The sequence below is a fragment of the Mirounga leonina genome, unplaced genomic scaffold, assembly GCF_011800145.1.
Source record: "Mirounga leonina isolate KUSES-001 unplaced genomic scaffold, KU_Mleo_1.0 Mir_115, whole genome shotgun sequence".
Taxonomy (NCBI): Eukaryota; Metazoa; Chordata; class Mammalia; order Carnivora; family Phocidae; genus Mirounga; species Mirounga leonina.
The window spans coordinates 89,221,864-89,238,180 of record NW_023270268.1 but is presented as its reverse complement, the minus strand read 5'-3'; the positions used below and the strand labels follow the sequence as shown (position 1 = coordinate 89,238,180).

Here is a 16,317-nt window from a genome sequence, read left to right as displayed (position 1 = left end):
GAAGTGAGGTGAGAAACTCCAAAAGGCAACCAGGCACACACATGGTAACTTCTGGGGTGATTAATACTTCTACAAGTGGGAGTAGCAAGCGGCATTTCCATCTTTGGGAATGCTGTCAGTGCCTTGCAGTTTACTTTGATGAGGTAGTCAGAGACCAAGGAAAATAATTTCCAAGAGTGAAGTATATACCAATTCTCAGAGTGAGATTCCTTGTTGAAACATACTCTTTCTGGACCAAAGAGGTAAAGAAACTGTTTCAAATGGTAAAGCTAAAAAGTTTTGTGTTTTAGATACTTTGCTATAAATAAAAAATGCTAGGTTTTAAGATCAATTCAGAGCTTTTTACAGTCAGTGAAAATTTATCCCAAATTAACACCAAAAAAACAACAAAAAGCCCAACTGCTTTAGAAACAGATAAAATTCTAACATTTTAAATTTTATGAAAAATTATCATCTGTTCACATTAATATTCATTGCTACACTCTTTTAATTTCGCTGCTACACTTTTAATTGTACTTTTTCTGCCCATTTCCCACAAGCATAATCCTTACCTTTGCAAATTCTGGAGGTGGACTTTTCCCTCTACAGAGATTAGACAAAGCCCATACTGCATTCCGGGTCATGGTCAGGCGGTTTTGCTTTGAAAATAACCTAGAAGCATGATGATACAATGGTAAACTATATAATGGACATTAATTATCTCATAGCATAAGATAAATACTAAATCTAATGCTATACAGATAAGCACATGTCTTTAAATAGCTTTTCTCTAGAACAATACAGTTGAATTAATTCTAACCGCACTAATTCAGCATTTTGGCACTGGAGTAAGATAGAATGCCTGAAGAAATGATCTGAATAAGTTAGTAAGAAAATATCTGTAATGAAAAATAACAACGGAAAATCCAAAATGATTTCTAAGGATGCACTGCTTTCTGAGGAACTTTCCATATTTTTACTACTCAAAAAACTAGTAGTAAGAATAACAGAAACAAACTTACTGCAAAAGAGGGGGAAGAATGTTGCAGTCTAAGACATAGTCCCTGCACATGGTACTATCTCCAGCAATGTTGCCAAGAGCCCAGACTGCCTGTGAATGAATTCCTCATTAATGACAGGCTCAGAAAAGATGACAAAATACCACAATAACCCCTCACAAAATTATATGGTAGTTAATCGACATACACACAGGCACTATTAACAGTTCTAATAGAAGTTCACTATCGGGGAATCAAATGAAATAGTTGTGGGACTGGGGGAAGACAATCAATCATATTATAAAGTGTACATATGAACACTCCTGGTATAAGCTTATTAAAAAGGGAGGAGCCGGTTCTTATATATTCAGCTGATTAAAAATGTAGAGAACAGTGAACAAAGACCTCAAGAGCAGTCAAACTGCAGAAAGCTGTTAAACTCCTGGGGGTGATGGATACATGTATCTTGAATGGGATGATGGTTTCAAGAGTACATACATATGTCAAAACTTATCAAATTGTACTTTTTAAATACATGCAGTTTTCTGTATGTAAATTATACCTCAATTAAGCTGCAGAAGAAAATCATACTCATTTAGCAATGACTTATATTTATGAATTTGACAGATTGCAGTAATAAAAAAATCATGTTTTCTAGGTCTTTTTCTGCACAAAAGTGGCAAAGACCTGCTACTTCAATCACCACTAGAGATCCCTACAAGTAAAAGCTCAGTAACTGCTTATATGATCTAAAAAGTATATAGGGCTGGGGCGCCTGGGCGGCTCAGTCAGTTAAGCGTCTGACTCTTGATTTCAGCTCAGGTCATGATCTCAGGGTTGCGGGATCCAGCCCCTCATCCCAGGCTCCACACTCAGCAGGGAGTCTATTTGAGATTCTTCTCCCTCTCCCTCTCTCTCTCTACCCCCGCACCTTTCCTCCAGCCCCTCCCTATACTCATGTGCTCTCTCATTCTAAAATAAATAAATCTTAAAAAAAAAAAAAAGTATACAGGGCTTGGGGCGGCTGGCTGGTTCAGTCAGTGGAGCATGCAAGTCTTGATCTCAGGGTAGTGAGTTCAAGCCCCACGCTGGGTGTAGAGATTACTTAAAAAATAAAATCTTGGGGCGCCTGGGTGGCTCAGTCATTAAGCATCCGTCTTTGGCTCAGGTCATGATCCCAGAGTCCTGGGATCGAGCCCAGCATCGGGTTCCCTGCTCCGCGGGAAGCCTGCTTCTCCTTTCTCCCACTCCTCCTGCTTTTGTTCCCTCTCTCGCTGTGTCTCTCTCTGTCAAATAAATAAATAAAATCTTTAAAAAAAATTAAAATCTTTAAAAATAATAATAATCATAAAATAAAAATAAAAAGTATATAGGAATTTTAAAAAATTCAGGGCTGGAAGGGGAAAATGGTTTTATGTTTCCAGAAGAGATTCTGCCTACATTCACTATGAAATTTTCCATTTTGGTTGAGATTTCTAGAACACTCCTTGTGATGAACCATGGATTATCATGGACAGGTGGTGAAACTGAGGCCCTGAATGTAAGACGAAAGGAAAAAATGGTATTCTTTCACCTGCTTCTCTTTGCTTCATTTTTTTTACCTGCTCCTGGACATCTTCAAACTCTGAGCTGAGCAACTCTATGAAGATAGGCACAGCTCCTGCCTGAATCACAATCCGGGTCTGAAGAGAATTTCCTGAAGCAATATTTGTCAATACCCAAGCTGATTCAAACTATAAAGATAAAAATAATTTTATTATCTTATTAGCATTTAATAGCTTGTTTTTAGTTATAACAATAAGGTTTTCTGTACATGAAGAAAAGAATCTGAAATCATTATTTGCACATAATCTATCAGATGGATTCTGTATCAATTTTAAATGGAGAATTCCCAGTAGAAATACCTTGACCTACAAGAATATTCAGTCTAAAATTTCAGACCAAAGTAGAGCTGACATAAGACCATAAAAAGAATGAGGGACTGCTTCATATGCTGATATAAAGGATTTCCTAAGAAACGAATGAAAGAAAAAAAAAAAAAAAAGCCTAACAGTGTGCATTAAGATAGCATCATACTATATTTTCTAAGAGGGTTAAGAAGGAATATATGCATTAATTTATTTATGGTACAGAATATCTCTGGCAGGAGTCTTAAGAAACTGTAAATACTTGTTACCTACATGGAGAAGTAAGGGTGTAAAACCTTATGTACCTTTTGGCCTTAAATCATGTATATTATCTAATAAAAAAATAAAAGTAAGTAATTTCTGTAAGATGGAGAGGGGGAAAAGTGGAGAAGATGTTATGTAAAATGTGTAACACACAAGAACAGTGAAAAAGGCAAAAGATATTTTAAATAATGATAAGTGAGCCAAAAGGAGTTAATCGGCATTCAGTTAATAGAAATGGCAACTTCAGAGCATAAGAGCTTCTGACAAATGAGAGGGCTCCAAACTAAAGGACAGAGGTAAGAGTTTTTTAAAAAGAGCATTCTCAAAGGTTGATAAACTGGTAAACAGAAGGTATGAAGGGAATCATGGCCAACAAAAAGTACAGCATTTTACTAATCTGCCCATCTCTACAATAATTTGAGTCTCTATCCTAAAATGGAGAAATCCAAGAATGAACTCTTAAAATTCTATTTACTTAAAAGAGTTCTTACTAAACTTTAGTTTTGTTTCCTTCTTCTGTTCTGTCTTCTATTTATCCTTTAATGAAGCACATATGCAGAAAAAAATTCAGTGGTATGTCCCTTGAATGAGAGATCAATAAAAAGTCATTAAAAGAGCTGTGACTCTTCTAAAAGCTTTTGGGTCAACTGAAAGGCAGCTGTCATATGGAAAACTAAATCATCAATCATTGGGTTTGGGGGAAGGAAGGCAGAAGACATGGGAAGACAATCTGATTAGCATAGTGCAAAGCATGTGAATGACAGCAAATTCACAGCAGAAGACGCTTAAAGAAGGGGACGTTCCAAGAAACCTATGAATGTGACTACACAAATGAATACAGTAGTTAGGTAGCCTAACTGGACAATGATATTACAGCAACAAGGAGGCCCAGACCAGGAGCACCACAGTTAGAGGGAAAATATTTTCTTTGTGGTGACTTTGTTAAAAGTTCAGGAGACTTCTAAACACTGAATATCATAAAGTAAAAATTCCATCACATACCACTTCCATAATTAAATCACTCCTGAAATCTGTGCTCAAACCCCTTTCAATCTGTCTGAATTGAAACTTTACATTTGTTCAGTACTTTGTATTTTCAAAGCATTACTCACGTATGTTCCTCACAACATCCTAGAGAAGTCTGGCTTTTGTAGTTTATGAATGAGGAAACTCAGAAAAAGATCCAACAATCTAATTATTTATATTATGCAGCCACTCAAAGGGAACTAGATTACAGCCTCCCAATCGAGTACGCTTATGAAGCCCAGCCATAGTCCCCTCTCAGACACACACCTGTAACATTGACAAGAATCTTTCAATTGCTTGGAGTTTTGCTACCTAGGCAAGAATTTCAAATAATGATATGCCAGAGATATGCCAGATTATTTAGGGGATGCTAAAAAGAAAACAGTTCACCTAAAATGCAGTTTCTTTTGCTTTCTAGGAAAAGTAACTAGCAGAGTTAAAATTGATTAACAGAGACAGATGATGTGAATACAAAACCAAACCTTCCTACCAGACGGCAGGCTCCAAGGTGAACAAAGAGTCATCAGATACTGCAGAGACCAAGTCAAAGAAATGACAACTGTGAGGAAAAGCTGTGTGTGAAGAATGAGTGAGATGGGCATACAGACCAGTCTTTGTCAAAGAGAAAGCAGAATGTGGTGAGATTTTGATGCAAATGAAATGACAACAACCACCTGCATGGATAAAGGCTTATTAAAGAATTATCAATGAGAAAAAATTAGAAAACTCATTGCTCCTGCTCTTTGTCTGATGAGGTTTAGTACCAGGGGTCTCACAGGAAACGAGAGGGAATTCCAGATGCTACTTAAGAGAATGAAATGGAAAAGCAAAACAGAGTGACAGTGAATAGGAAAACAGAGAATAAGTGAATAACAGGCTAAACATGGATGGAAGAAAATGGGAAATTAGGCTACCTCGGCAAAAGAAGAATGTACCAGAGTTAGGTTTATTTCTAAGAAGTACACGGTGATGATAACCTCTGAAAGTAAGATTCAAGGCTTCCCCTCATAAGAACAGAAATCAGAAAGCATCAGGGACAGAAAGAGATGAATAACTTATAACCAGAGAGCCACTGAAAATCATATTCGTGCATGAATAAGGCATTCTCTCTTTCACATGCACACACACACAGTGATTACTTTGATGTTTACCTTGTAAAAACTCATCAAGCTATACTTGTGCAATTCTCTATGTATTTGTGTGAAATGTATATATGTAGGTAGGAGAGAGGAGGGAAAGAGGAAGAAAACTACCCCTCATCATACAGGCCCGTTATTAAGGTGCTAAAAGAAACAACTTTCAAATGTGTTTAATATGTATGTTTTTTAAAAACTGAGTGTACTTCAAACTAACCTCTCTTTCACTGAGTATTGCCGTCATTGTGCTGTTGTTAATGTTTTGGCCTTGGGGCCCAGAAGAGAATTTAACATGCAAGAGAGCTATGAAATGTGAAAGTCCAGAGTTGACAGCAAAAACAACTGCCATCAAGTTATGAGAGAAATGCCAGAAAAAGTAATTTAAGTAACCATGAGACTCAGAAGATCGGTAACATGATGAATAAAATCTAAGAAATGGTATCACTTGAAGTAATAAATGGTAGCCAAAATAACTATAATCCTTACACCCTCTTTTTTGTTTTAAATTACTATATTCTCAATGTTCCAAGAATGGGACCATGCAAGGAAAACAACCTGTCATGCTGTGATTACTTATAGGTTGTAATTCCACTATTACTGTTCACTGTCCAGACTTGCTAAATAAGGCTACAGTTGAAATCTGAAGGTCACACTGCAGATTTGATATTTTCTCTCTTTCCTTTCTCAGTCTCTACCTTCTGGTGCTCAATTCCTTAAATAAGGAAAATGAGAATCCAAAGCTGAAGTACTTCTGACCTCCTATCAAGTTTCCCACTCCAGGTTGAGGTACGCCTGGTTCCCTTTCTCCATTTGGATCAGGACTCTGTTGCTGGCCACTTTGCCGGGTCCACTCTGGCTCCTAGCAAATGCCAGGCTCACCTGGAGAGCAAGTGAAAAGAGAGGCTCACATCAGAAAAATAAACCCAGATATCAAACTCTGCAGAGAACAGTGCCTGAGTCATCTGAGCAACCTTTCAAGAAAGGTAGAGGGATCAATGAGGATGGGAAAAGACACAGGAGGATGAAGGCTTACTGCAGTTTATCACATTAAGCTTTCATATGGGACAAGAAAGGCAAGAATGGGGAAACTAAACCAATTTAATTTAAATTTACAATTTTAAGAGGAGTACCTAATGAATGGAACTAGGATGCAATTTACTTATTTCTAGCTATTTTCATAATAAGCTTCTGTAAGAAGGTTTGAGAATGCAACATCTCAGCACTGCAAAGGACACTACAAACATGCTGGGCCTGGACTCAAAAAAACAAACAAAGTAGGCCCAGGGAATACACCATACGGCAGACCAATCTCGTATCAAAGGTTCAGATATGTTTGAGGCCTACATGTCACTGAACCTGCGAATGCTCTTAACTAGATGACATTATCTGCTGCCAAAATCCTAGATTCCACCCCTGTTCACCTCGTTTGAAGGCAAATGAGTATCTGGGTGGCACTGCCCAAAGCAGGCATTTTTATCTCCCTGGTGTGAGGTACCTCACTGATTCAGGCATAAGGAGAGCCAGAAAGTAAGTGAAGAGAGCCTTCACTAGGATTCCCAGTTCTTTATGGAATGAAGGGATTAAGTTTGTCCACAGGATTTATCATTGAGTTGAGCTATTACTATGACTATATCTTATTACTCTCTTTCTGGAAGAGAAATGGCAAAAGCCCCATTCCAAAAACACACTATTCAGATTTCTAGTAAGCAGGTAGGAATATCAGGGACAACTTACATCCTAGTGCTCTCCAAGAAGACAGAGGAAGGAGTACCCTCCAAGCTTCCCAGAGCACGTCTAATTATGTGAGCATGAAGCCTCCTGGCTCTAATGTCTCCCTCAATATATTTGCTCCTCCTGCTTCTAGAGTGGTTGACGTTAGCCACTAGTCACACTGGAGAGAGAACACCATGTGGTACTTAAAATGTACACAGAAGAAAAGCTGGGGATGATGACCTTTAGATAATAAACAGATTGGTTATTTCTCAGAGCCTTTGGACAACTAAGTTGAAAATCATGAGGTGGTCGCTTCCAGAGGAATCATTTCTCAATCTTTCAGCCTAATTATTAGTTTGCACAAGGGTGGAATCTGAGAATTTAGATAGAAGCAAATTAGAGATTTCCAAAGGCTTTCATCTTCAGAAGATCCAAGTTCTAGGATTACAGAATCAAAAATGATGTAGAATCTACATGTGGTAGCCAGGAGAGGGCACTGTCTGAGAGAACATACTGCACTCTTTGGGGAGTATCGGAAAATGTGGAGATGGGGAAAGGCCCAATTCTCTTTTCTCATTTTAGGCCTACGAGGTTATACCATCATTCTTTAACGCATTAAGAAACTGGACCTCTGTGACCCCCTATTAGAAACTGCTAGATCCAGGAGTAAATTCAGTATCTCTCAACTACTCTCACTGTCAGAGATAGGATACAAACATATTTTCACATGAACAAAATGATAATTTTCCCTACCTCCCTCTTCCTACAAAGCTTTTCAAATGATAAACTGCAGTAAGGCTCTTCATTTGGTCCCTCTGGTTCTCTTGGCAGGTTGCTTAGGGCTCAGGCTCAGTACTCTGCAGTGTTGGTTGTCTGGATTTCCCTTTTTTTTCTGATAAAAGTCTCTTTCCTTGCTCTCTAGATGAACCTGGTAATTTTTCAGGTGTCTGATGATCCTGGCCTTAGATGGGGACCAGAATTATAATCCAGGAGGCAGCTAGCAAAACAGAATCTTAATTCAAATGAACTTGGGGATGAGTAAATGTCAAACTGGAGAAGAAAAACTGATGGGACATTGAAGTACTCTACCTTTTCTGGATTTCTTGTTTTTCTTCTGGAAAGAACTCATCACCGCAACAGAGAGAGTAAAAGGAGGAGAAAGATGGGGTGGGAGGAAAGGAGAGAAAATATCAAGACAAAGCATCAAGTCTTATGAATCATCTACAATCCTCTGGACAGTAAGGAATCTGGCGACAGGGGTTACTATCATTTACAAAAATGCCCCACTCCCTCTAGCCTTAGAGAGTAAGGCAAAAACGAACAAGAAGGTGAAAGTTATCTTTAGGATTAACTTGTTACTGGCAAATTTACTTGGAAAACTAACCTCATTTGTGATCTACTTTGCACCTGACCCATTTTTATAGTTGCAGAGTCTCTCTAAAGGGCCTGAGCCCTTCAGATTAGATCCTACAAGTGAGAATTTAGATATCACAGGTCCTGGTTAAAGAATAACACAGAAACTGATTCAACGGGTTACTCCAAGGAAGTACAGCTACTGAAAAATTACCAGTTTACTAAAAATCCAACTTTTATTCAGGAAAAAAAAAAACAACAAAAAACAGTATTCTAAAATTTCTAGGTAACTGCCATGATGAGTCAGTTGACAACTGGTCCTTTTTACTATGAAAACTATACAATCCAGAAGCTGCAAAATTTCCTCCTGGAGCCCCTATATAATACAGTACTGACAGACTAAATAAACCTAGCACCAAGCACCAACATTCACAACAAGGCTACCTCCTTGTCAGCTCTTGAGGGGAAGGGGAAGGGTTTAATTAGGACCAGGTTTGGGGATTAGTGAGTCTCTAATCTAGCCCATGTTACACAGCCTTGCAAAGCCAACAAAGAGAACTCAAAAATCCTTCAAAACCAAATTTTACGTAGCCCACACTTAGGTCCTATCTATAATGACTCCTCCACCACACACAATTCCCTATTAAATAAGTATTATCCACAATCACCATAAAATAATTTTTCATAACTAAAAACGACAAGAATTCTAAAGAGTAAAACCAAGAGCCTAGATGTTAACAAAGCTATCAGAGCAATGCGGTTGCTTGCAATGTGGTTGTCAGAAACATCATCTCAAAAATGAACCCCTTGTATGAATTAACATAAATAACAAATCTGTATGTAAAATGTACGCTTGCAAAAGGCATTAAAATAGGAGGCAAGAAATGAAAATGGTTCGCACCTGCAGTGTACAGTTCTCTTTTCGCTTGAGGAACTCCACAAACCTGGCCACTACTCCTGGTGTGCTGATGACTTCATCAATGGGAGGATTAGGTTCTGTCTCCCCATAAGATAAAAGGAAAGAAGAAAAACAATCCTTTCATTTCAATGCAAGAACTTTATTATTTCAAACTTACTTCATAATATCCCTCCCTCCATTTTAGCATCTCTTTCATGTTGGAAATCTAAACAAGAAAAAAAAAAGTAAAACTGTAAATGTGAAATTGAGTTCAGTCACTTTGAGACTACGGTAGCCCCAAAGGCTTCACAATAAGGTAAGCTTTAATGTGGAAAGGATGGGCAGACTTCTCAAAAATTAAAGTTAGTGCCTCTACAACTTTAGAAAACTTAGAAAGTAGGGGGAAAAACATCCAAACACAGCCTTATTATTATTTCGGAATACTTCCTTCTAGCCCTATCTCCATATATGGGTTTTTAGTCTAACAGTAAGTTGTTTCAAGAAACTGGATTAGGTGACTCTGCATGTGCTTGCAGGATTTAATTTTACAGCTGTGGTGATAAGTAGGAGCCAGCAAGAATTCATTAAGGATGACTTGCCAAATTAATCTCATTTTTCAGTTATGACAAAAAAGTATCTTAAAAATGAAATCATTTGATAGAAACCTGTTTGATAAACAGATAGAAAATGTCCTTAACAATCAGCATGGTAATTTCAGCGAGTGATCTGACGAAGTTCTTGATGACATTCATGTAACAATGCAAGAAAAATGGCAGCTGGATTACAGTACTTAGTTCCAAGGATTCTTAGTCAAGTCCAGAGCTTTACTGAAAAAAAGGTGACTATGTTAATTTGGAGCGAGCTCTGATGACATGTCCTTTGCCTGGTTCAACATTTTTATCAACCATTCAGATAACACAACAAATAAACTGGATGGTCATAATAAAGATGATAATTTTCCCTACCTCCCTCTTCCTGGTTAAAATGCTAGATTACAGAAATAACATATAGGAAGAACAGTAAGCTGAAGTTAGCAGGGATAAAGCAGGATTTAGCACCCGAATTTTGTAAGAAGCAATTTTAAAAAATCTCCATGACTTTACAGACAGAACCTAAAAACAGTACACGAAGAGAAGTCCTAGGGAGTTTAGATGCTGCAAGTACAGTCAACCATGCCTGTGCCATGACCACAATGACTGCTGCTATCGTGGAGGACATTATTGGGATGTGTAGTCTCGGGGCAAGGAAAGCAATCTCTCCCCACACCTTAGGGTCAGAAGAACACATCTGAAGTACTGTATTCTAGTTATCACATTTTTAAGAGGGATGGCTGGGAAACTAGAATCCTGGCAGGAAAGTAGGAGAGCAGTGAAAGGTCCTAAAAAGCCCCATGGTGTGAGAAAGGCATTAGACTCAGCATGCTGAAAAGAGACAAGGGGAATGGGGAAGGTGTCCATGACAACGGCCTTCAAATATTAAGGTGTCACACAAAAAATAGAATTGTTATGTCACACACAATTCTGTTATGTCTATATGTTATAGACATTTTTATTCCAGGTCCCTCAAGGGATATATTATCACTTATGATTCCAAAAAACTCTACCTTACTACTGGGGGGGGGGGGTCTCCTGTTTATTTAATGTCAACATCTACTACCGACATTTTAATGTGGTTTAGAGTTCCACAGTTCTTTTTACTTGTCCAGAATGGCAAAGGTATCATATTCTAGTCTACCCTAATTATACCAAAAAGAAAAAAAAGGTAATTTCCCTGACCACTAATAAATCCATACTTAAATTTCATGAGAAAATGGTAACATTAAAACCAGCAATCACTGATCTTTCAACTGATACTCTAAAAGTTTTTCTTGGGGCACCTGGCTGGCTCAGTTGGTAGAGCATGGGACCCTTGATCTCAGGGTTATGAGTTCAAACCCCATGTTGGATTACAGAGATTACTTAAAAATAATAAAATCTTTAAAACAACAACAACAAAAAGGTCTTCTTAAAAAAAGAGTGGAGTTTCTTGATTTGAATTAACATAAAATACTGACTACTGTTCATATCACTTTACAGGTCTTTTATAAAATAGCTCAGAAATGAAAATAAGGCTGCTTTCTGGTCCTGGTAAGATTGCATAAAGTAAGAAATTCAGAAGTTAGCCATGGCTCATAATTACATATACATCTATATGTGTCCTTTTATTTTGTTGATAGACACACTCCAAAGCAATTTATCTGTGATGTGAAAAATAGATTATGGGAAAGTAGTATTTTTTTAAATGAAAAAATATACAGTTGACCCTTGAACAATACAAAGGTTGGGGCGCCAATCCCCGCAGAGTCAAAAATCCTTACGTAACTTTTGACTCCCCCCAAAACCTAGCTACTAATAGCCTACTGTTGACAGGAAACCTCACCAATAACATAAACAGGCAATTAGCACATATTTTGTATGTTATATGTATTACATACTGTATTCTTACAATATAGTAAGCTAGAGAAAAGAAAATGTTATTAAGAAAATCATAAGGAAGAGAAAATACATTTACAGTACTGTACTGAATTTATCGAAAAAGACCTTCAAGTCCTTGTCACTCAAGGGTCAAAACTGTACTTTAACATATTTAGAACTCACCTTTTGAAAGCAATTTTCTGAATTTCTGTGTTGCTGAAAGCTGTTGCTCTGGGCTATTGGAAAATATCATTTCAATCATGTCGGAAGTAATAACACCACCCTGGGAATACAAACAAAAAGCAAATATGATAAAATTTTAACTTTAACTCAAAGGAAAACAAAGACAGTGTAAGTTGTGGCCACATTAAGTTAAATCATATTTATCTAGAAGAGCTGTACAAAGGTAGGATAATCTATACACGTAGAAATGTCTGAGATGATTAATAATGTGATAAAGCCAAATACTTTGTCTATCATTAAGAAGCTCATGACAATAAGAAAGTAATCTTAGTAGTAAATACTAAGACACGGCGTTTATTACTCTTCCTCCCTTGCTCATCACATGGTTGGTTGTTCCTTGTCATTCAAGTTCTAAAAGAAGGCTCTTCATGACCTCCAAATCTAAAGCAGCCACTCCATCTCTATCGCTCTATTTTAATCCTAGGCCAGCCTTTTTCACTATCAGATATTTTTCTCAGTTATGTGTTTAATGCCCAGGCTCCTCCAGTATAATACAAGCTTCTTGAAAGCCAAAGAGCCTGTCCATCTTACCATTCTATCACTGATGATTGGCATACAGCAGATGCTCAACAAATATTTACTGAATGAGGACAGAATAGTCTTGTATAAATCAGACTCTAGCCACTATCAAATTCAACAATTGACTCTTAAATTTATTTAAAATTTCTATTTTCTTTAAAACTTTTCAGGTTTCCACTATTTTCCTGCTTTATTAGTACTTTTCCATTTTCTACAACAACCCATCTCCGGTATTAGTAGTTAACCTTCTTCTCAGGGTCACTTGTCACAATGAAATGAAGTTCTTATCATTTCATGAAGGGTTAGAGTCAACAAGATGAACTGTGAAGAAAGCTGCACTGAGTTATAAATGCTGGAGGGCTGGTAAACAATACCTAACACTTAAGAATCCCAATGGGGAGAGGGAAGCATTCCGCTCTTAACAGAAAAGTAACTAACTTGAAACTTACAAAACTGATTCCTGTAAACAAAGGTACCTATATGATTCTGTTATGAATGTTTGGATACACTTAGATATACACATTCTCTCTCTCTCTCTCTCTCTCTCACACACACACACACACACACTCATTCTCTTCCCTCTCTTATTCCCTAATATAAAATGTACTGACTTTACATTCATGGTATTGAAGTACCGTTAATTTTATATCACAGCATTTAAGTTACAGGAGATCAAGAAGAGGAATGAACATCACTCAAGGACTTACGTCTTCTGGGAAAAAGGTTAGTGCATTTTTAGTTGCACAAAGGATAACTATCATGTTACATGGAGATACGACTTTGTTATTTCTTTATCTGAGACTCAGTATGGTTTAAGGAGTTCTATAGGGATGCCAAGTGGCCAAGGAGTGTACTAGATGGTTAATTTTCTATGTCAACTTAACACACACTGGTCTAGACTTGCTATGAAAGTATTTTTTCAGATGTGATTAACATTTAACATTTAAATTAGTATACTTAAGTAAAGCACTTTACTCTCCAAAATGTGTGTGGGCCTCATTCAATCAGTTGAAGGTCTTAAGAGCAATGACAGGTTTCCTGAGGAACTTCAGCCCTAAAACTACAACATCAATGCTTACCTGAATTTTCAGCCTACTGATTTGCCCTACAGATTTTGAACTTACCAGCTCCAACAATTACATGAACCAATTCCTGAAAATCAATCAATCTCCTATTGGTTGTTTCCTTTGTAAAACCCTGACTAATACTACGGTCCACAAAACACTTCATATTTATTTTTACATCCACTAAAAGAACAACAACAAAAAAAATGGACAGCTCAACTTTCTGAAGGACCTAGAAGAATTTACCACAAAATTATAGTGTTAGCTACAATGTCTATATAGATTCCAAAGTGATTTAAACTGCTCTCCTAATTCCAAAAGAAAACTGGTCCATAAAAACTGGAGATCTATGAAGCAAAAAAGAAAAAAAATATATATATAGGACACTGTGCATAATATGCCATAATTTGCTTAAAAGGGGCGTGGAGGGGAAGGGGAGAAAAAAACATTTTCTCAAAGAGAGTTAAGAATCTAGTAACAGTGGTTGCCAATGAAGAAAGAAATTGGGTGGAAGAAAGAGATTTCTCTTTTTGAAAAACCATCTGTGTGTGTGTATGTGTGTTCTATTGACTAAAATAAACTAGAAATATAGACAGGTATAATCCATATAAATAAAGCATAATTTTTATCTGCTTACATAACCTCAAGAAAGTTACAAAATGGGTTATAATAGAAAATTCCAACAGCTATGATGTGGAACCAATTTTTAAAATCATACAAACATGCCCAATTTGATAACTGAAATGAACAGCAAACTGGGATTTCCTTTAAAGTATCCCTTGTTATTTAACTTGTAAGGAATAATTCTATAATTATCTTTTTAAGTTTTAATAGCTGAATTAATCTTCATAATTTAGTTAATTCTGTTTATTGGCATGTTAGTCACACTATAATAAACATCTAATGAACCAAGAGATTAAGTATATGGCTTCTTTTTTTTAAAATGAAATGCCAAGTACTTTCTACAGCCATCTACTAACACCTTTTTTAAAAACCCAAATAGCGAGCTACACCTCATATCTTCCTCAGAAAAACACTAAAAAAAAGAGTTTCTTTCATTATCTTACTTACTGGTGCCATCTCCATGTTATTAATCTGAGCCTCATGGAAGCCTCCATCCGACATAACTTCTTCTTCTGTTTCTTCCTCTGCTGTAGCAACATTTCTTCGCTTGAATAACTGAAAAATAAAAGACTGTAACTCAAGTATTCTACTACAAGGGAGTTCAACATGCAAACTTTAGGAACCCCACTTAAAAGACAGTAAGGAAGGATGGAGTTTTTTGAAAATCATTTAAAAAATTCTAAAGGCTGGGCGCCTGGGTGGCTCAGTCGTTAAGCGTCTGCCTTCGGCTCAGGTCATGATCCCAGGGTCCTGGGATCGAGTCCCACATCGGGCTCCCTCCTCGAGGGGAAGCCTGCTTCTCCCTCTCCCACTCCCGCTGCTTGTGTTCCTGCTCTCGCTATCTCTGTCTCTGTCAAATAAATAAATAAAATATTTAAAAAAAAAAAAATTCTAAAGGCTGTGCCACCTTCGACCTTTCCTGATGAGGAACTATTTCAGAATTCTCCAGTCTTATAATCTAATACAATTAACTATCACAATATGCTGTTACCAACACCTGATGTGGTAAAATGACTAAGAGAAGCCTGATATTGCATGACACATAAAAAGGGTAAGGTTGAAAAAGAGCTAGGGCATGCTTGGCCGTTCCCCTCTTTCCTCTATGTTTAGTTGGTGATCATATAGTCTTACCAATACATTAGGGGAAATGATAAAAAATTATGTCAGAATGACTTAATGATTCCCTCTTAACCCTCAAAGATAATAAACCGAGACTTCCCAACCTTTCCAACCTGTCCAGCAACCGGTAATAACAAGTGACTACTGCTTGAACACTACCTTTAAAGCATCTATTAATTTGTGTAGGCAAAGAATACTTTCTTCCAAAGGTAGCCCTCTAAGGTGCCTCCATTGTATCTTTAATAGCCTGAAGCAGTTCACTTGTTCAAGCAATGATGGGACTAACAGTAACTTATCCTCTTATCCTACACAACTCTAAAAGCAGACAAAATCCATAAAATAATGGGTTTCAGCTAAAGGATAACGGGCAGCCCAGGCAGTGATCCTTCAGCAAAGAAAAAAGACTGGCCCTATGACTGCCTCAGATTATTGCCTGGACAGAGTTTCCAGGCTGTAGCACAGGGAGGACAAAACTCAAACAGGGCCTACCGGCTCCCTCAGTTGAGGAGACAAGAGTTTAGAACTGAGGAGGCCAAGGCAACTAGAATCCATAGGCAAAGTAATGAAGAGAAGAGATCAACACAGAGGGAATTCTAGAACTCTGCAGAAAATTCCCCATGAGTCTTTAGCTTCGTTCTACAAGCACAGGTGTGTAAGAAAAATATAGCTGAGAAAGGAACGACCTCCAACAAACATGCAGAACAATTCTGGAAGTTACATGGGTCAAGGAATACTCATGCTTCAACCAAACAATAGAAAAGACTTCCTAATATATATAGGGCATTTAGTAGAACGCTCAGGATACTGACTCAGAAGTGAGGCTAAATTAGCTCCAGCCCAATGAAACGTAAAAACAAACTGGTTCCAAACAATTTACTAAATCCAAAGACAAATTCAGAATTACATATATTAAAAGATGTAAGGTAAAATTCACATGCTTGGAATTCAATTGGAAACTACCAAGCACTAAAAAGAAGAAAAGACTATCCACGGGGAAGAAAAAAAAAATCAATCAAAATCA

General features: G+C 37.3%; 1 protein-coding gene across 2 annotated transcripts in view; it reads right to left on the bottom strand.

The window, feature by feature from the left end:
- KPNA1 (karyopherin subunit alpha 1) overlaps nt 1-16,317 on the bottom strand; it is a 70,375-nt gene that overhangs the window by 16,256 nt on the left and 37,802 nt on the right. For both annotated transcript variants that reach the window (XM_035000037.1, XM_035000038.1), the window contains exons 3-8: nt 14,625-14,732; nt 11,911-12,010; nt 9,278-9,372; nt 2,579-2,710; nt 1,002-1,090; nt 552-651 (exon numbers count right to left, since the gene is read on the bottom strand). In XM_035000037.1, coding sequence (XP_034855928.1) covers nt 552-651; nt 1,002-1,090; nt 2,579-2,710; nt 9,278-9,372; nt 11,911-12,010; nt 14,625-14,732 — 624 coding nt within the window. The remainder of the gene's footprint in view (nt 1-551; nt 652-1,001; nt 1,091-2,578; nt 2,711-9,277; nt 9,373-11,910; nt 12,011-14,624; nt 14,733-16,317) is intronic.